Source organism: Lissotriton helveticus, chromosome 10 (assembly GCF_964261635.1).
Source record: "Lissotriton helveticus chromosome 10, aLisHel1.1, whole genome shotgun sequence".
NCBI lineage: Eukaryota > Metazoa > Chordata > Amphibia > Caudata > Salamandridae > Lissotriton > Lissotriton helveticus.
The window spans coordinates 1218607088-1218629258 of NC_136071.1; the positions used below are offsets into that span (position 1 = coordinate 1218607088).

The following is a 22171-nucleotide window of genomic DNA, read 5'->3' on the forward strand; positions in this document are numbered from 1 at the left end:
ATAAATGCTATTGTATCCTAGGGCCTGTTTAGATCTCGCAGACGGGTTACTCCATCACAACGGTGACGGATATCCTGTCCTCTGAAATATAAATGCTATTGTATCCTAGGGCCTGATTTAGATCTCGGCGGATGGTTTACTCCATCACAACGGTGATGGATATCCCGTCCGCCGTAATATAAATGCTATTGTATCCTAGGGCCTGATTTAGATCTCGGTGGACGGGTTACTCCGTCACAACGGTGACGGATATCCCGTCCTCTGAAATATAACTGCTATTGTATCCTAGGGCCTGATTTAGATCTCGCAGACGGGTTACTCCGTCACAATGGGGACGGATATCCTGTCCTCTGAAATATAAATGCTATTGTATCCTACAGCCTGATTTAGATCTCGGCGGATGGTTTACTCCATCACAACGGTGATGGATATCCCGTCCGCCGTAATATAAATGCTATTGTATCCTAGGGCCTGATTTAGATCTCGCAGACGGGTTACTCCGTCACAATGGGGACGGATATCCCGTCCTCTGAAATATAAATGCTATTGTATCCCAGGGCCTGATTTAGATCTCAGCGGACGGGTTACTACGTCACAGCAGTGACGGATATCCCGTCCTCTGAAATATAAATGCTATTGTATCCTAGGGCCTGATTTAGATCTCGTAGACGGGTTACTCCATCACAACGGGGACGGATATCCCGTCCTCTGAAATATAAATTGTATTGTATCCTAGGGCCTGATTTAGATCTCAGCGGACGGGTTACTACGTCACAGCAGTGACGGATATCCCGTCCTCTGAAATATAAATACCATTATATCCTATGGGATTTATATTTCGTTAGACGGGGTATCCTGTGGCCGAGATCTCAATCAGGCCCTATAGGGTGGTCAGTGGTCCAGCCTCCAATGCCCGGGCCTGGCCCATCGACGGAGAGGTGACCATACTCTAAATGAGGGTCTTGGCCTCTATGGAGGACGGTGAGATGAGATAATGGCATCTCCCAGCAACCACACTGCTGCACTCTACAACTCCCCTCTGTTTTAATACCCTTCCCTTCATGAAAAGTAAACATCTCCTGAAAATGCTATTGCAATCAGGGCTCGTTTGAGATGAACCTTCCAGACAGCAGATTCAAACGCTTGTCACTTCTAAAGACAGAATGTGTGTCCTAGCACAGCCAAAAATGACTGAGCTCAAACCCCACCAGCTGAAAAACATGACTACAAATAGCTTTTTTATATACTACAAACAACCAAACAGTCTAGGCTCCTATTTAAATTACTGTTCTATTAAACATTCTAATATATACAGTTACTCCATGCCATACTAACTGCACCCGAATAAACATGTAAAATAAAAAAAAACACTTAAATTGGAGCCAAAGCTACAGGGCAGTTTCCTCCACCGCTTCAGCCCTGCAGTCGAGGACACTCCGGGTGGATTCGCTTCAGTGTTCGCATCTACCTGGAGATCAGAGGATCTGCCCCTCCCAACGCGCTCTGAATGCGCCCAGCTATTTGTCGCTCTAAAGTGGACAAACGTGAATTAGGCGTTAATAACACAAGCTATTAAAAGTGACGAGGAAATGAGTGTGTGAAGAGAGCTATAAATGTAGATAAACATTTAGGAAACGGATAAAAAGTGGATCTGTACTGAGCAACAACAATTTGTGACCAGAAAACAATGCATATTCAACAAGATATGATTTTATTGGTTTTTAATATACATATATTTAGGTATAAATACTTTTACTAATGAGTAAAGAATGAATCAAAAATTGATAAGACATGACATAACATAATATACAGAATATATTCAATGTACAATACAAGGGCTTAACCAAAATAAATACAAATGGGATACATCAATACAGACTTTATAACAAACTTCCAAGCAGAACAATCATGGCTAACATAGTTAGAATCTATCATAGTTATGTCATGTCTTATCAATGTTTGATTACTTCTTTACTCATTAGTAAAAGTATTTATACTTTAAAAAAAATATATAAAAAACTAATAAAATTATATATTGTTGAAGTCATTGTTTTCTCGTCACATATTGTTGTTGTTCAGTACAGATCCACTTTTTATCCATATCCTGAATGTTTATCTACACATAATATTTTCACCCTGATTTAGGAAACCTATTCAGGGTTACCCATTTTTCTACGAAAAGATGAGAGCTATAAATGAAACATTCCCTCAGGATATTGAGTTAAAAAACTTCTGTGTGTGCATGCATAAACTACTCTGGGGTGATAGTTTCCTGGCTCAAATAAGTGGGAAATTGAAAAGTTTTTAAAAAATTTACTTTAATGCATTAAGAGGCCTTCAAATTAAGTTTTTGAGTGGAACTAAAATACCTTTTGCATTTACAACAAACATTATTAGGTCAAGCGTGAGCCAGCACGCAAGCACTGCTCTGCGAAGAGCTATGGTAGTTCAGTACGGGAGAGAAGCCCCGCCCACTCGCCACCCTCATTTTTCATTGGCTTGTGTCATTGTCCTTCGTAAATGCGGCCTTCTGATTCATTATGAGGCTTGTTAGTCCCTCCTTAGAACAGCCATTTCGTAATTTGTTTTCTCCCATGGCTACTGGCCCCTTTACTTGGTTGTTACACAGGGCATGTAATATTTCCTTTGTGCACACTTAGTGTCATGCAGCTTTGTCTGTGCTTTCTCCTCTCTGGTTTCCCCCTTAACTCCTTCCCACCCACCCTTTCCCGTTGTCCGTGATGCCAAGTTGCCAACAATTCGCAATGCAATAGGTCTTGAGTAAATTAGAGAGTTATTACATTGCAAATGCTTGTTTTTAGTTTACTAACAATCAAACTTTTTTCCATTGGGAATGGCTGGGCTGCTATGAAAAATATTCTTGCGTTTCCCTATCTGCACACATGAGGTGCATTGCTTTTCTCATAATTACTTCCCGGGTTAAATACCACATTTCACGTTAAATTGATCCTTCGAACGCATGTTCCAAAGCACTGTCACTTCTTTCATTTAATGTGATTTCCGTGATTTACGTGCTTTTCCGGCCCAGCATGCTCAAATGAAAGAATCTTGCAGATAGGTTACTCTCCTATATCTAGAATTCGAAACCAAGTGCTGATACGCCATCCGTGGGATTTTTGCGAAACTCCAACTTAATTAGCCGTGCTTGTGTTGACGCAGCAGCAGGAAGTGACGTGATGCGAATCGTCAGTCGCTGGATGGATAGCTCACTTTGATAAGCCGCCATGTTATCGATCCCTTGTTCTCCTCTTCGACAGCACACTCTCTGCTGCTTCTAGACGTGCTGTGTGTGTCTGTGTGTGTGTGTGTGTTTTTTCTCTCAACAGCTCAGCATTTGGATTAAACATGGAATCCTCAAAATGCCGGAGTAGTGGAAGTGACATCATGCACCCTTTGACCCATAATGACATCGCAGGGCTAGTCTTTTAGCAGGGCAGGGAGTGGAAAACAATGAAAATAACGCGGGGTCTTAAAGCGCTGCTTACTTCACGGTCTTTCTGCTGCCGTCATGAGCCGGAGTCCAAGGGAAGTCAGGGCTCAACGCAATGACCATGGCACCTTCTGTATGAAACCCGTAACCCTACCTGAAATGAATCTAGAGATCCAGGCAAAATGAAGGACAGGGCTTCACGATATCAACCTGCGATCAATCGATCACATCAATCTTGAAGACATCAACATGACCAAAAAGCTGCCCAATCTGCCAGAGCACCCAGAATGAAGACACGCCTTAATAAAATGCAGCTATGCACCTGCAAGCACTTCCACTCTCAATATTACTGCAGAGCAGAGATGCTGGCCGTCTTGCTCTCACCAAGGCTTGATTCAATCCAGATACCAACCATTTATCGCCACTACTGAGAGGCTCCAGGATTCTGCATAGAGGCAGCTGAGTTAATTCAGGGAACAGAGTCACCCCCTTCTTTTAAAAAGAGACCTTCAGTGGCGGTGGCAGCAAGATGGACTGTTTCTATTCCTTTGAATGCCTGACCACCAACATTCCCTCCGACAAGGATACGAAGACCAGAATCAACACCAACTCCCACCACCCAGACGATGATTGTTCTGACGCTTATGTCGCCACTGATGATCCCAGTACATTTGGTGCTAACTGACTCCTCTTCCTTCATGACAACTCATTGATTGGTCGCTTCAATGTCCAGCTACAGAAAAGCAAGGCCTGGGTCACCAGCAGACTGGCGGGCATATTACCAAGCAGGGCGATATGCAATTATCGCCGCTTTAGCGGCCGTTTTCGGCTGCTAAGCAGCGATAATTCTATCGCTCTATTAGCAAGCTGTCGCTAACAGCAGTTAGCGACAGCTTTTAGGTAATAGCGAGCGATTTGGAGCCCGCTTTGTATGTCAGCGATATTTATCGATAATGACATGCAAAATGGGCGTACCCAAACCGTTAGCGACTGAAAGCAGCCGCTAACGTCGCTATCGCCTATTAGCAAGGCAGGCGTAGCGATGGAAATATTCCCGCTATCGCCAAAAACTAACGCCTGCTCTGACCAGTTCTTAGCCATGTTATACAATGGGAGGTGGATAACATGGCTAAGAGCATTTTGTCGCTAATGCGTGGATATCGCTGTATTCTCAGCGATATTCCCCGGAAAATGTATCGCTTTGGGGACAAACGTTGCTAATAGCACGTTATCTCAGCGATAATTTCCGGCGATGCTTAGCGATAAAACATTTGTTGCTAAGCCTAGTTAGTGATAAATATCGCTAATCGTTGGTAATATGCCCCTAAGAGCCTTCCTGAGGGACAGCCACCTTGTCCAATACTCCAAGCGTCAATCAAGAACGTCATCATTGTCAAGCAAGAGATTGACCGAGGTGCAGACTCTCTGTCAGCAGACTGGCTTGGTCCTTAATAAAGTCTTTTTTCCTATTCACGAAACCTTCTTCTCAGCAGGTCACACCCCTCTGAGGAACCCTTGTGAAGCATTAGAAACTTCAAAAATCTTGATCGTTCAGATTTCATGGACACGGCTGCCCCGGGAGACGCTGATACAGGTTTGAATATTCACAATCTTAATCATGGACTCAGCAGCACCCCTCCTCTCACTAAATACAAATGTATAAAATGATAAACACCCCACAGAAAATCTCACAAAGTAAGCAGGCAAAGGCAACCACAGAGAGCAATGGATTGGAAACGAAGGAGCGCCCATCAGGAGACGACACCCGTCCGCAACTCAAGGCCATGAGATGAGCATTCAAAGGCTTCTGAGTTAACCTTAGCAGACACTCTTTAAAAGTGACTAAATCATGAGACTCAGCACCCTAACAGGTGTTCAGCTTCCCTAAAGAATAGTCCTTCACTTCCACATATGAACTAGGGGATATATTAGCAAGAACCTCGTTAAAATTATCGCCATTTTAGCGGCAAGAAACTGCCGCTGAAACGGCGATAATGGGGTTGCTAATATGCGTTATAGAATTGCAATAGAAGCCCAGGTTAGATGTGCAGGATATCTAACCTGTGGTACAAAAGGGGGTGGTGATGGACGGAGCATCTGAACCAATCAAACACTCACACCCAGTCTAAAGATCTGGGTTTAATCCATCACTGCTCCTTAGCCCACTCTGCCACCCCAATTCAGACAAGGCTATATGCAAATCAGTCTGACCCTGTGCCTCATGGGAACAGTCCTGCCCGAACTGCCAAGCCATGTCTTCCCTGGACCGGAAACAAGCATCCTAGGACTGGTTTCTGGCATTTCAGCCGTCTTCAGCCCAGCTTGCTTGAATCCAGTGGCAAAGTGGGCAAGGGACTCACGTCTGAGCATACCCTGCCACACTTATGGCGAACAAAGCGGTACAAAAGGGGGTGGTGATGGACGGAGCATCTGAACCAATCAAACACTCACACCCAGTCCAAAGATCTGGGTTTAATCCATCACCGTTCTTTAGCCCACTCTGCCACCCCAGTTCAGACATGGCTATATGCAAATCAGTCTGACCCTGTGCCTCATGGAAACAGTCCAGCCCGAACTGCCAAGCCATGCCTTCCCTGGACCGGAAACAAGCTTCCGAGGACCGGTTTCTGGCATTCCAGCCGTCTTCAGCCTGGCTTGCTTGAATCCAGTGGCAAAGTGAGCAAGGGACTCTCGTCTGAGCATACCCTGCAACACTTATGGCGGCCAAAAGCGGTACAAAAGGGAGTGGTGCCGGACAGAGCATCTGAACCAATCAAACACTCACACCCAGTCAAAAGATATGGGTTTAATCCATCACCGTTCTTTAGCCCACTCTGCCACCCCAGTTCAGACATGGCTATATGCAAATCAGTCTGACCCTGTGCCTCATGGGAACAGTCGAGCCTGAACTGCCAAGCCATGCCTTCACAGGACCGGAAACAAGCTTGACGTGAGTCCCTTGCTCACTCTGCCACTGGATTCAAGATAGCCTGGCTGATGAGGATTATGAATCCGAAACTGGTCCCAGGATGCTTGTTTCCGGTCCAGGGAAGGCATGGCTTGGCAGTTCGGTCTGGACTGTTCCCATGAGGCACAGGGTCAGACTGATTTGCATATATGCATGTCTGAACTGGGGTGGCAGAGTGGGCTAAAGAACGATGATGGATTAAACCCAGATCAGTTGACTGGGGGTGAGTGTTTGATTTTCTCAAATGCTCCGTCCATCATCCCCTATTGTATCGCTTTGGATATCTAACCTGGGCTTCTATGGGAATTCTGTTGCGCATATTAGCAAGGACATTATCGCGGTTTTAGCGGCAGTTTCCTGCCACTAAAACAGCGATAATTTTAACGAGGTTCATGCTAATATGCCCCTTGATATTTACAGATGCTGCAAATGAACCACATTTCCAGCAAAATCACTGAGCTGGGTGACCGACTGACCCTGCTCCTGAGACTGAACACAATCTACCAGCATTCACCCCAAAGGAGTCTCAGCCGAATGCAGCCGCCTCGCTCTCACTGGAACCAAACCCCCGTCAGACTCTGTGGATCTCATCCCTTCATCCTCTGCAAGAAAATAGAGATGCCTTTCCACCTCTCAGGCTTAATCAGATAAGAGATTCACTCCAGAGAGGCCCTGTAATCACTTTCTCAAAATCTGCTAATGACAGCCTCCAATTAAAGAGGTTGATGTGGACCAAACTAGATTCGTACCTGTTCTCCCTGACCTGGCACAAGTACTCAAAAACTGTGCGACCATTCAACTCAGCAAGCACTTCAACAGCAACAAACTTTAGGTTGTTATCAGTTTTTTAGGTCGAGCCAGACCACCGCATGCGCTGCTCTGTGAGCCATGTTGTATTTAGTTAGGGATTTGAAGCTCCGCCCACTCTCTGCACATATTTTTCATTGGCTTGTGTCCTTGTCATTCTTAAATACTGGCTTCTGATTCATTAATCGCCTTGTTAGTCCCTCCTTACTACCGCCTTGTCTTCATTTGAAATCTCCCATGGGAACCGGCTTTTTTACTTCCGTTGAGACACAGTGGGGCATATTATCAAGGGCTGGCAATAGAATTATCGCCATTTTAGCGTCTGTTTTCGGGCGAAAGGCCGTGATAATTTTATTGCATTATTAACAAGGACACGCTAGCGCGTGTTTCCTTGATTCCGGTCCCGTTTTTGACACAACTCGCATCGTATCGATAATGAGATGCAAAGTGGGTGTGGCTGTAAAAACAACACGGGAAATATCGCTAAGGCAGCTTTGCGATATTAACAACGAGGCGTAGCGATAATCATAATCGCGCTACCTCTTCCTTAATGCAGGAAATTAGCGTCTGATAAATTCCTGACTAAGGCAGACCTAACATGGGAGGTGGATTATAGGGTTAAGGCCACAGGGGCTTATCACCAAGCTTATCGCTGTTTTAAAAGGGACATCGCTGGTTTTTCAGCGATGTTTGTCCATTTTCCCGCTATCACTGGAATATTTATTTACAACAAGGGGTGGTGATGGACAGAGTCTCTGAATTAAGCAGAGTACTCTCACCCAGTCAAGAGATCAGGGCTAGATCCAACACCGTTTTTTAGCTCATTGCACCATCCCAGTTTCAGAACCTGGCTGTATGCAAATTAGTCTGTCCCTGGCCCACTGCATCATGGGAACAGGGCAGACCAGACTACAAAAGCCAATTCTTACACTGGGAAGAAAACAAGCTTCCGGGGACCGGTTTCTGGCATTTCAGCCGTCTTCGGCCCGGCTTGCTTGAATCCTGATGGTGCAATGAGCAAGGGACTCACATCTGAGTATACCCTTCCACGCTTAGGGTGGACAAAATTATTTACAACAAGGGGTGGTGATGGACAGAGTCTCTGAATTAAGCAGAGTACTCTCACCCAGTCAAGAGATCAGGGCTAGATCCAACACCGTTTTTTAGCTCATTGCACCATCCCAGTTTCAGAACCTGGCTGTATGCAAATTAGTCTGTCCCTGGCCCAGTGCCTCATGGGAACAGGGCAGACCAGACTACAAAAGCCAATTCTTACACTGGGAAGAAAACAAGCTTCCGGGGACCGGTTTCTGGCATTTCAGCCGTCTTCGGCCCGGCTTGCTTGAATCCTGATGGTGCAATGAGCAAGGAACTCACATCTGAGTATACCATTCCACGCTTAGGGTGGACAAAATTATTTACAACAAGGGGTGGTGATGGACAGAGTCTCTGGTGTTAAGCAGAGTACTCTCACCCAGTCAAGAGATCAGGGTTAGATCCAACACCGTTTTTTAGCTCATTGCACCATCCCAGTTTCAGAACCTGGCTGTATGCAAATTAGTCTGTCCCTGGCCCAGTGCATCATGGGAACAGGGCAGACCAGACTACAAAAGCCAATTCTTACACTGGGAAGAAAACAAGCTTCCGGGGACCGGTTTCTGGCATTTCAGCCGTCTTCGGCCCGGCTTGCTTGAATCCTGATGGTGCAATGAGCAAGGGACTCACATCTGAGTATACCCTTCCACGCTTAGGGTGGACAAAAATATTTACAACAAGGGGTGGTGATGGACAGAGTCTCTGAATTAAGCAGAGTACTCTCACCCAGTCAAGAGATCAGGGCTAGATCCAACACCGTTTTTTAGCTCATTGCACCATCCTAGTTTCAGAACCCGGCTGTATGCAAATTAGTCTGTCCCTGGCCCAGTGCATCATGGGAACAGGGCAGACCAGACTACAAAAGCCAATTCTTACACTGGGAAGAAAACAAGCTTCCGGGGACCGGTTTCTGGCATTTCAGCCGTCTTCGGCCCGGCTTGCTTGAATCCTGATGGTGCAATGAGCAAGGGACTCACATCTGAGTATACCCTTCCACGCTTAGGGTGGACAAAAATATTTACAACAAGGGGTGGTGATGGACAGAGTCTCTGAATTAAGCAGAGTACTCTCACCCAGTCAAGAGATCAGGGCTAGATCCAACACCGTTTTTTAGCTCATTGCACCATCCTAGTTTCAGAACCCGGCTGTATGCAAATTAGTCTGTCCCAGGCCCAGTGCATCATGGGAACAGGGCAGACCAGACTACAAAAGCCAATTCTTACACTGGGAAGAAAACAAGCTTCCGGGGACCGGTTTCCTGGCATTTCAGCCGTCTTCGGCCCGGCTTGCTTGAATCCTGATGGTGCTCATTGCATACAGCCGGGTTCTGAAACTGGGATGGTGCAATGAGCTAAAAAACGGTGTTGGATCTAGCCCTGATCTCTTGACTGGGTGAGAGTACTCTGCTTAATTCAGAGACTCTGTCCATCACCACCCCTTGTTGTAAATAATTTTGTCCACCCTAAGCGTGGAAGGGTATACTCAGATGTGAGTCCCTTGCTCATTGCACCATCAGGATTCAAGCAAGCCGGGCCGAAGACGGCTGAAATGCCAGAAACCGGTCCCCGGAAGCTTGTTTTCTTCCCAGTGTAAGAATTGGCTTTTGTAGTCTGGTCTGCCCTGTTCCCATGATGCACTGGGCCAGGGACAGACTAATTTGCATACAGCCGGGTTCTGAAACTAGGATGGTGCAATGAGCTAAAAAACGGTGTTGGATCTAGCCCTGATCTCTTGACTGGGTGAGAGTACTCTGCTTAATTCAGAGACTCTGTCCATCACCACCCCTTGTTGTAAATAATTTTGTCCACCCTAAGCGTGGAAGGGTATACTCAGATGTGAGTCCCTTGCTCATTGCACCATCAGGATTCAAGCAAGCCGGGCCGAAGACGGCTGAAATGCCAGAAACCGGTCCCCGGAAGCTTGTTTTCTTCCCAGTGTAAGAATTGGCTTTTGTAGTCTGGTCTGCCCTGTTCCCATGATGCACTGGGCCAGGGACAGACTAATTTGCATACAGCCGGGTTCTGAAACTAGGATGGTGCAATGAGCTAAAAAACGGTGTTGGATCTAGCCCTGATCTCTTGACTGGGTGAGAGTACTCTGCTTAATTCAGAGACTCTGTCCATCACCACCCCTTGTTGTAAATATCACTGGAATATTTGTCACCATAGCGCTAAGCGTAGATAATACAGCGCTAGCTTGGCGATATATTCAGGCGATAGCCAGCGATAATAAAAAGCGCGCTAAGCGCGCTCAGAGATAATTATCGCTAGGGCTTGATAATATGCCCCACTCTGTTTTGTTTGGTCTTTAAGCACTATTTTTTTAATGGGGTTCACCCTGCTGCAGACACGACATGCTTTCTTTACATTCTGCGTGCCGTGCATTCCAAGCAGGCGGGACAGTTACCCGTTGTTTGCATAGGTGATTTCACTGCCTGAGAGCACAGCGGGGGTTGCGTGTGATCGCTTCGGGGCCTCACCACTTACTTGTGCTCAGAACTCTGTGTGCTTGTTGTGTGAGGAGCAGTCACGTTAGGAAACAAGCATTTGCAATGCAGTAGGTCTCACATTTATGCAAGTTTGAGCTATTGGCATGGTAAATGTCATTGCCTTTTATTTACATAGATAAAAGCCATTGTCATTTATAATGCTGATAGCTTGAACTCTCACAAATGAAAGACCTATTGCGTTGCAAAAGCTTGTTTGTATAATTGTATAAAAGTCATAATTTCTCTTCTAATAAGATTTTTCTGTGATTTATTTTCATTTTGTAAAGATATACGTTGGCCAGCTGCTGAACCAGAAACCTCTGTGCCTTCCACCGCACGCAGCGGGCACTGGCATATAACGTGGACACGCGCAGTGGGTCTGGGTGCAGAGGTTTCGCCGGGCCGAAGCTAGGAAGTGCTGTGCTTGGCTACTGGCCCTGACCCCAGCGCTCCGGAACGCCTTTCCAGTCACACTCTGGACCTCACTTATGAGTTTTTGCCGTTGGGCAGCACTGTCGGCATCCCTGCTGCGCTGCCGGCATTCCTGCTGCGCTGTCGACATTCCTGCTGCGCTGCTGACATTCCTGCTGTGCTGCCGACATTCCTGCTGCGCTGCTGACATTCCTGCTGCGCTGCCGACATTCCTGCTGCGCTGCCGGCATTCCTGCTGCGCTGCCGGCATTCCTGCTGCGCTGCCGACATTCCTGCTGCGCTGCCGGCATTCCTGCTGCGCTGCCGGCATTCCTGCTGCGCTGCCGGCATTCCTGCTGCGCTGCCGGCATTCCTGCTGCGCTGCCGGCATTCCTGTTGCGCTGCTCCACGGCCAAAGAAAAGGGCAGGAATGCACCAAATCTATCAGATACGGCGCATTCCTGTCCTTCTCCCCTGCGCTGGCGCATAATGGGCCGCCCTGCACCAACGCAGGCACGTTTGCACCATGGTGCAAGGGTGCCTGCGTTGCAGGGATGACTATTTTTGTGCAGTTTCCTGCACAAAAACAATGCCAGGAGGCTTTGTATGTGAGCAGCGAGGAGAAATGCAGGGATTCATTTATGAGGTTTTGTCGTAGGGCAACGCCGCAGGCCTTCCTGCTGTGCTGCGATACAGTAAAATAAAAGGGCAGGAATGTGCAGTGTCTACCACATATTATCTGCATAAAAGCAATCACAAGAGGCTCTTTCCTCCTTCTCTGTGTGCTACAGAATGCAATACTCATAGAAAAAGGAAAAACTAGGAGAAATAGAGATATTTAGAAAGACTGATGGTGAGACGTGACCTTCGCAGCATCCGCGGCTCTCGCAACGCAGCGCTCCGCGGAGCACCAGAGCCTGCAGCGCGCTCAGGCCTGAGCAGCCCTGCTGCCTCTGGATTGGTCAAGGAGACCTTCTGCTTCCGGTGCCATGAGAGGCTGCACTGGCAGAGACGATCCTTCGAACCCCTGGGCGTCGCTTTTGAGGCGCTCCAGGGAGAGGTCCAATAATGAAGCAATGCTGTCAAAAAATGTGCGGCTTTGCCTCTTCTTGCCACATAGGTTGGAGCTCCCCTGCCGCATAAATCCAACGCCCCTGATTCCTTGAAAGATCAGATGGAATCGGACTGTAACCCGACGGGTGGGGGTGCAGGAGGCGGTGGGGTGCCCGGCAGCGGGCACCCCGTCGGTGCCAGAGTCCAGCGGGGGCGCCAGGAGACCCCGGCAGCTGGGGGTGCAGCCGACGGTGGGGTGCTCTGCAGCGGGCACCCCGTCGGTGCCAGAGTCCAGCGGGGGCGCCAGGAGAGCCCGGCAGCTGGGGGTGCAGCAGACGGTGGGGTGCTCTGCAGCGGGCACCCCGTCGGTGCCAGAGTCCAGCGGGGGCGCCAGGAGAGCCCGGCAGCTGGGGGTGCAGCCGACGGTGGGGTGCTCTGCAGCGGGCACCCCGTCGGTGCCAGAGTCCAGCGGGGGCGCCAGGAGAGCCCGGCAGCTGGGGGTGCAGCAGACGGTGGGGTGCCCGGCAGCTGGCACCCCGTCGGTGCCCGAGTCCAGTGGGGGCGCCAGGAGACCCCGGCAGCTGGGGGTGCAGCAGACGGTGGGGTGCAGCAGACGGTGGGGTGCAGCAGACGGTGGGGTGCAGCAGACGGTGGGGTGCCTGGCAGCTGGCACCCTGTCGGTGCCCGAGTCCAGCGGGGGCGCCAGGAGACCCCGGCAGCTGGGGGTGCAGGAGGCGGTGGGGTGCCCGGCAGCTGGCACCCCGTCGGTGCCCGAGTCCAGCGGGGGCGCCAGGAGACCCCGGCAGCTGGTCGGGTTCAGGCTCAGGCTGCGGCGTCCTCTCTTCAGTGAGAAGCAGAAAGAGCTCCTGGCTCCTGCCCCTGGGGTGGGATAGCTCAGCGGGCCAAGTCCTTGCTGCTGACATCTGATGTGCACATCTCAGGGGAGAGTGTGCTGAGGCACGCGGCCCATCACAGCTGTTGGTAAAATGTGGACCACTGAGGAGCCGTTACCTGTCTGTAGCGCTACGAGGCCGGCGCTGGCGTAAGACCTATTGCTCTGGTTTAGCGTCACAAAAGCGACACTGACCAGCGCAATTTCTTTTTTTGCTGTTTTCTTTCTGGCGCAAACTTGTTTTGCCCTGGAAAGCACCCTGTAAGTACCGCAAAGCACTGCCTTGCGTTACTTTGCACCGAGGGGTGTTCCAAGGGTGGTACATGGGTGTTCCCATGCTACCCCCCCATGCCTTTTTACGCAAAACCATATTTTCAAAGATTGCAAACAAAGTTTTGCTCCAAAACTTAACGCCCTTTCAAAGGAGACGCTAACAGGAGAAATGCTTTCGTTTCCACTTGCTTTTCAAACTTTCCATGTGTGCTGCACGTATGCAAAGTGGGAAAGCTTTGCATTGTGCCTAGCATAGTGTTTTGAAAAGGAGGGTACCCCTCCTGTACCAAACATATGCTACACGCATGCACACACCCTGGTCCTGCGGCACCAAGGTGTGTGCCTGGCGCACGGCAGCTGAAGTCAGAGCAGGTGCACGGGGAATGTGAGGGGAGAGATACATCTCTGAAGATATGGCGCTCTCCTGCTTCCTCCCTGTCGCGCAACGCAGCCCAACCTCACAACGCAGCCCAACCTCACAACGCAACCCAACCTCACAGGGGGCTGCGCTGCGTCGCGTGACTGTTTGAAAATCTCCCCGCAGTAATGGAGCCTACATTCGCTTCTAGGTGCAGAACACCTGTCTCCCTCTGCCTCTCTTCTCCCACTCACCTGCTCCACACAGGGCCTGACAGTCTCACCTTGGGGGTCAGAGGTCACCAGGCAGAGGGTCCCCAGGAGGGTGAGGTGCAGGAGGGTGTCCTTGCAGGAAGCCATGTCTCTCCTATCGCTGCAGCGGGAGATGGGTGCTGAGGGCTGGCACCAGAGGCCTTTATAGCTCAGCATGGGGTGGAACCGGTCTGGGCACCTCCCGGGCACACCCCGCTGTGACTCCAGTGCTCGCTGGCACCCTTGGCACTGATGCCTGCTCCAATAATCAGTGGCAGAGGGAGTGCACCATGCTGGGTGCCCCGGCCACGGGGGGACAGGCCCTGCACACCTCCCTAGGATGGTGACTCCACTGACTGTGGCTGGGTGGGGGAGGGGGTGACCTGGCTGCACCATCCTGCCATGAAGAGGGTGGAGACCGCAATAGTGTGGCTGTGGGAGGGTGTCCAGTCCTGACCACGAGGAATCACTGCATACATCAGTGAGGACGAGGGACATTTAGCACCCTGCCTCGTCTAAGCATCGAGGCACTAGTGCGTGGCACACAGATGAGCACCAGGTGGACACTAGTGCATTGCACACAGGTGAGCACCATGGGGACACTAGTGCATTGCACACAGGTGAGCACCATGGGGGGACACTAGTGTGTGGCAGACAGGTGAGCACCATTCTGACACTAGTGCATGGCACACAGGTGAGCACCATGAGGACACTAGTGCATTGCACACGGGTAAGCCCCAATAGGACAATAGTGCATGGCAGACAGGTGAGCACCATGGGGACACTGGTGCATTGCACACAGGTGAGCACCATGGGAACACTAGTGCATGGCAGACAGGTGAGCACCATGAGGACACTAGTGCATTGCACACAGGTGAGCACCATAAGGACACTAGTGCATTGCACACAGGTGAGCACCATGAGGACACTAGTGCATGGCACACAGGTGAGCACCATGAGGACACTAGTGCATGGCACACAGGTGAGCACCATGAGGACACTTGTGCATTGCACACAGGGGAGCACCATGAGGACACTAGTTCATTGCACACAGGTGAGCACCATGCGGAAACTAGTGCATGGCAGACAGGTGAGCACCATGAGGACACTAGTGCTTGGCACACAGGTGAGCACCATGAGGACACTAGTGCTTTGCTCACAGGTGAGTTGCTCACAGGTGAGCACCATGAGGACACTAGTGCTTTGCTCACAGGTGAGCACCATGAGGACACTAGTGCTTTGCTCACAGGTGAGCACCATGAGGACACTAGTGCTTTGCTCACAGGTGAGCACAATGGGGACACTAGTGCATTGCACGCAGGTGAGCACCATGAGGACACTAGTTCATTGCACACAGGTGAGCACCATGGGAACACCAGTGCTTTGCTCACAGGTGAGCACCATGGGGACACTAGTGCATTGCACACAGGTGAGCACCATGAGGACACTAGTTCATTGCGCACAGGTGAGCACCATGAGGACACTAGTGCGTGGCACACAGGTGAGCACCATGGGGACACTAGTGTTTTGCTCACAGGTAAGCACCATGGGGACACTAGTGCATTGCACGCAGGTGAGCACCATGAGGACACTAGTGCATGGCACACAGGTGAGCACCATTCTGACACTAGTGCATTGCACACGGGTAAGCCCCAATAGGACAATAGTGCATAGCAGACAGGTGAGCACCATGGGTACACTAGTGCATGGCAGACAGGTGAGCACCATGAGGACACTAGAGCATTGCACACAGGTGAGCACAATGAGGACACTAGTGCATGGCACACAGGTGAGCACCATGAGGACACTAGTGCATGACACACAGGTGAACACCATGAGGACACTTGTGCATTGCACACAGGGGAGCACCATGAGGACACTAGTTCATTGCACACAGGTGAGCACCATGCGGACACTAGTGCATGGCAGACAGGTGAGCACCATGAGTGTTGGACCCGGCCTCATGGCGTGGTCCTACCCCTCCCGCATGGCAGGCCCAGGACGACATCAGCCCTCCTCCGGAACTCGGGCGGCCCCTTCTGCCCGACCCTGCACGCCCCAACACCACAGATCCGGCTACCATTCCGGATCCCCCATCATCGGCCGGGCCCCAGCGTAGGCCCATCACAACCTAAGCACGAGGCCGTGCCCGACTCCATCTTGGGCCCCCCACGTCACGACCACGTGGCCTCGGCCCCAGCGAAGCCCAGACATCGAGGCACCAAGATCCACCCAGGTGGTCGAGTGGCCACTCGACAGATCCCGGAGGGAGAGGAGTTTCGATGGCCCTCCAGCCGTCCCCGGACGCCTGGTATCGATCGCCCTCCGGCCTCCCTGGGCGCTGGCTCCACCCCCCTGCTGGGTGTCTGGACACCTTCATCCCGGCCCCTCTGACCCCCAGGCGCGAGGGTCCGGACTTCAAAGACCTCCAGACCTATATCTGGGCCAGCCCTGGATCAGGTCTTCAGTTGTATCCTGGACTGGGAGCCCTGCTGACGCTGTCACGGCCGACACCAGACGAACTCATCCTTCCGGTAACCTGAACCATCTGAGAGCCTGCTGGCGCTGCCGCGGCCTACCTTGCTGAACCATCCGAGAGCCTGCTGGCGCTGCCGCGGCCTACCTTGCTGAACAATCCGAGAGCCTGCTGGCGCTGCCGCGGCCTACCTTGCTGAACCATCTGAGAGCCTGCTGGCGCTGCCGCGGCCTACCGTGCTGAACCATCGGAGAGCCTGCTGGCGCTGCCGCGGCCTACCTTGCTGAACCCTCTTGTTAGCCTGCTGGCGCTGCCGCGGCTCAACCCGCTCGGAACCCCCCAGCTCGAGGATTGAGAGCTGTGCGCAGGGTATCCCTTCCTCCGCCCAGAGTAAGACAGTCCCGCTACCTTACCCCCCTTTTGCGAGACTTTCCAGATCCCTCGATCTGCTTGTACATACTGCCAAGAACCAGCAACCGTTTACTACTTATAAAGTTTGAGAACTTGACCTCCTGTGTGGTGTCCATTTGTAGTGTTGTGATTACTCTGCTGTACGATCCTAGGAGAGGACCCTCAGTCAGGAGGCCTCTCGGTAAACGCTCGGCTACTTCTCGACGGAGGGGTGGACCTAGGGGTGGTCAGTCAGACATCTTCTGTCTCCCCCGGGTCGCCTTTCTAACAGTGGTGGCAGCGGTGGGATCCGAGCCCACGCAGATCGTACAGAGAGTGATTCACTCGCTACCCAGAAAAACCCACTGCGACCATGAGCACAGAATTCCAGAAGGAGAAGATGGAAGAATACAGTCACAAGGAGCTGAAGCAATTCTGCAAAGATCTAGGCATCGCCACCACTGGCTTAAGCACCAAAGAAGATTTCAAATCGGCCCTGCAGGCCTGGGTGGACGCCGGTGAGGCGCCACCTCGGAAGGAAGATAACCCGGGCCCGAACGGAGGCCCGGAGGCCCAGCCGAACCCAGCGGGAGAAAGACCCGCAAACCCAAACACGGGCCTCTCCCACAAAGACGCCCGAGAACGAGAGAGGAACCGGCTCCACGAGTTGGAGCTTGCTCGACTCAAACAAGAAGGAGAGATCCAACTGGCAGAAAGGAAGCTAGCCCTCGAGCAGCTACGGCTAGAAGGAGACATAGAAGACAAAGAGACCTCGAGGAGAAGAAACTCCTGCTCGAGCACGAGCGCGTCCTCAAAGAACTAGAATTCAAAGCCAAGGCAAACGAGACTGCCACCTCCGGGGGTAAGACCCCACCTCCCCCACCTCCCCCGGTGGACACGAAGGTGCACATACCCAAGGATGTCGTCAAAGAGTACTATAAGAACGACGACATCCAGCAGTGGTTCAAAGCTTACGAGGTCGCCATGGCCGCCCATCGAGTACCCCTCAAGGACTGGGGCGCTGGCCTGTGGGGGAAGTTTATCAACGAAGGGAGAGACGCCCTGCTGGAGCTCCCTGATACCGAGAGGACCTCCTACGAGCACATGAAGACCGCCCTCCTCACTCGCTATGGACTCACCCCCGAGATGTACCGGCAGCGATTCCGAGACTGTAAAAAAATCCCCGGTACCACGTGGGTGGAATACGTGAACTATTACAGTAGAGCCTTCGAGGGGTGGACTCGGGGCTGCCAGGTCACCACCTACCAGCAGTTGGTCGACCTCATTCTATGGGAACACCTGTCCAATAACTGTTTTGTCGAACTCCGGCAGCACCTCCTCGACAGCAAATTGACTGAGCCACGGAAACTCGCTGTCGAGGCAGACCGATGGGCCAGCACCCGAGTTCCCCGGAACACGATGGGCGATTACGGCCGGGGGTCCCCGGGAAACCACCGACCATGAGGTGGCGGAGTAGGCCAGAGCCGGGGTCGAGACGCCCCCCAGGGGTCATCCCCTACCTCCACGTCGCCACCCCTGGGCCGGAGAGGGGGCCCCCCAGCCAGGCCCGGGCCCCGCCCGAACGTTACGTGCCACAGATGCCAGCGACAGGGTCATTACGCAAATGACCCCCTCTGCCCGATGAACCAGCGACCCGGCACCACCGGGCCCCCAGCCCGCCAGATCGCGGCAGCTGCCCTAGGTGAAGAAAGAAGTGAGGAAGAAGACGACGACCACGAGCAGGCCGAGTGGGAGCCCGCCGCCATGACCTTAGCCTGCCTGGGTGCTCAAGACATGATCCCCCGAGGGCCGATCCCCGGCAACACACAGAAGTACCGCCAGTGGGTCACCATCAATGGTCGCCGGACCGAAGCCCTCCGTGACACTGGGGCCAGCGTGACAGCGGTCCGCTGCCATCTGGTTACCCCGGAACAGATCCTTCCCAACGTCCTGTGCCCCGTCCGATCCGCAGATAACTCTGAAACTTTGTGTCAGATGGCCCGCATCCCCTTCGAGTGGGGGGGAGTGTCGGGCCTGCTGAAAGTGACTGTCCGCGACGATGCCCCCGTGGACTGCCTCCTTGGGAACGACCTGGAAAGTTCCCCATGGGCTGGCGTCGAGAGGAGAGAGCATCTGGGGATGCTAGGCCTTCCCGAGTGGGTCTGTGCGACCACCCGCTCCATGTCCGCCCGAGCCTCCGCCCCAGCGGGGGAAGCTCCAACGGAGGAGCCAGAATGGCCCGCACCTCCGCCATCCGTCGTCCCCGAGGACGCCGGCCCCGAGCCCGGCCCCCAAGGGCCCGACCAAGAAGATCCCACCGAGCTCAACCACCTCCCAGAACTCGCCCAATGGCGCCAAGAAGGTGGCCCCACCCGCGAACAGTTCCGGCAGGAACAGAAAACCTGCCCCTCCCTCGAGGGGATGCGACAGCAAGCCGCTACGCAAGCCACTGGAGACCCCGCGGGGTCCCACTGGGTCTACTGGGACAACGACCTCCTTTACAGTGAGCAGAAAATTGCCGAGCTAGGGGCTGGCCGGGTGCTGGTTGTACTCCTCCGGTTCAGAGACTTCCTCCTGAACTTAGCACATGATGTGCCCCTCGCCGGGCACCTGGTGCAGGACAAAACTTACAGCCGCCTGGTGACCCATTTCTACTGGCCAAAAATGCGCACTGATATCCAGAACCACTGCAGGACCTGCCCGACCTGCCAAGCCAGCGAGAAGAGCGGGGGGAAAGTCAAAGCCCCGCTCCAGCCGTTCCCTGTGGTAACCACCCCCTTCGAGCGAGTGGGAATAGACATCGTAGGGCCCCTGGACCCTCGCACCTCGCAGGGGCACCGCTTCATCCTCATCCTGGTGGACCACGCCACCCGCTATCCTGAGGCCATCCCTCTCCGAACCATCACGGCCCCCGTGGTGGGCCGAGCCCTCATGAGCATCTTCTCCCGAGTCGGCTTCCCCCGAGAAGTCGTGAGTGATCGGGGGTCCAACTTCATCTCGAAGCATATGCGGTCCCTATGGCAACAGTGCGGGGTCGCATATAAGTTCACTACCCCGTATCATCCCCAGGGAAATGGGCTCGTGGAACGCTTTAACAGGACACTGAAGGGAATGATCAAGGGCCTCGAAGAGCCCCTCCGGCGCAAATGGGATGTCCTGCTGCCCTGCCTCCTGTTCGCCTACCGCGAGGTACCCCAGAAATCCCTGGGGTTCAGCCCGTTCGAACTCTTGTACGGACACCCAGTTCGAGGCCCCCTTAGCCTGGTCAAGGAAGGCTGGGAGACAGCAGTTCGAGATGCCCCACCGGATGTCTACCGGTACCTCCTGACACACCGCAATCAGACTCGGAAGTTCAGGGAACTTGCCGAGGCCAACCTGGAGGCCAGCCAAGAGGACATGAAACGCTGGTATGACCAGAACGCCTCGTCCATCGAGTTCGAGCCGGGCCAGCAAGTCTGGGTCATATCCCCGGTTGAGCCGTGTGCCCTCCAGGACAAATGGACGGGGCCCTTCAAGGTGGTGGAGCGCAAGAGCCCCGTCACCTACCTGGTAGACATGGAATCCCCCAGGAACCCCCTCCGGGTTCTACACGCTAACCGGCTCAAGCCGCACTTTGCACGCACTGAACTGAGTCTGCTGCTGGCGACCGATGACGGAGCGGAAGACGACTCCGAGCCACTCCCAGATCTCCTCCGCACCACCGAAAAAGACGGCTCCTTCGAAGGGGTCCGGCTCTCCTCTACCCTGACCCCAGAGCAGCAACAAGACTGCCGGAAGCTGCTGGGGCAGTTTGCGGATCTGTTTTCCCTCACGCCGGGGGTCACCCGGTGGTGTGTCCACGATGTAGACACCGGAGACAGCCCCCCTGTGAAACAACGAGCTTTTCGAGTGCCCGACCGGGTTCGGGCCTGCATCCAATCCGAGGTGGCCAAGATGTTGGCCCTGGGGGTAGTCGAGCCCTCCAACAGTCCCTGGGCCAGTCCCGTTGTCCTGGTCCCGAAAGCCGCCGCCCCCGGAACAGCGCCCGAGCTCCGGTTCTGTGTTGATTACCGGGGACTGAATGCCGTCACCAGGACCGACGCACATCCCATCCCCAGGGCGGATGATCTGATCGATCGCCTAGGGGCCGCCAGATACCTCAGCACCTTCGATCTCACGGCGGGGTATTGGCAGATCGGCCTCACCCCTGGCGCACAAGAGCGATCGGCCTTCTCGACGCCAGATGGCCACTATCAATTTAAAGTGATGCCCTTCGGCATGAAAAATGCGCCGGCCACCTTCCAGAGGCTAGTGAATCAGGTGCTGGCCGGACTAGAAAAATACAGCGCCGCCTATCTAGATGACATTGCGGTTTACAGCCTTCACTGGAATGAGCACATGTCCCACCTCTGGGAGGTCCTGACGGCCCTCCGGCGGGCCGGACTAACAATCAAAGCCAGCAAATGCCAGATAGGCCAAGGGTCCGTGACCTATCTAGGACACCAAGTAGGGAGCGGTCAAGTAGCTCCCCTCCAACCAAAGGTAGACGCCATCCGGGCCTGGGAGCCCCCGGTCACCCAGACCGCCGTCCGAGCCTTCCTGGGGCTCACCGGATACTATCGGCGGTTTATAAAAGACTACGGGAGCATTGTGGGGCCCCTCACCGAACTGACCTCAAAGAAATTACCCCAGAAGGTGCACTGGACCCCTGCGTGCCAAACAGCCTTTGAGACTTTAAAGACTGCCATGTGCACTGCCCCTGTGCTCCAGGCCCCCGACTACAGCAGAGAGTTTGTAGTCCAAACAGACGCCTCGGAGCACGGCATCGGGGCGGTCTTGTCCCAAGTTAACCCCGAAGGAATCGACCGGCCTGTGGCCTTCATCAGCCGCCGCCTCCTGGCAAGAGAACAACGGTGGAGCACCATCGAGAGGGAAGCCTTTGCCGTGGTGTGGGCCCTCAAGAAGCTCCGGCCCTACCTCTTCGGCACCCCCTTCCGAGTCCAGACCGACCACCGGCCCCTGCGGTGGTTGATGCAGATGCGGGGAGAAAACCCGAAACTGCTACGCTGGTCCATTTCTCTGCAGAGGATGGATTTCACTGTGGAGCATCGCCCTGGCAACGACCACGCCAATGCCGACGGCCTGTCCAGATCCTTCCGCCTCGGCGAGGAGAATCCCCAAGAAAGTGGGTGACTCTCCCCTGCCTTCAGCTGGGGGGGACGCGTGTTGGACCCGGCCTCATGGCGTGGTCCTACCCCTCCCGCATGGCAGGCCCAGGA

At 53.1% G+C, this 22171-nt stretch overlaps 1 protein-coding gene across 1 annotated transcript in view; it reads right to left on the reverse strand.

Annotated features, from left to right (window-relative positions):
• Positions 1-14155, reverse strand: part of LOC144784983 (fatty acyl-CoA hydrolase precursor, medium chain-like) — a 221560-nt gene extending 207405 nt beyond the window's left edge. Inside the window, exon 1 of the mRNA XM_078664103.1 lies at positions 14080-14155. Coding sequence (XP_078520229.1) covers positions 14080-14155 — 76 coding nt within the window. The remainder of the gene's footprint in view (positions 1-14079) is intronic.
• Positions 14156-22171: the final 8016 nt, after the last annotated feature.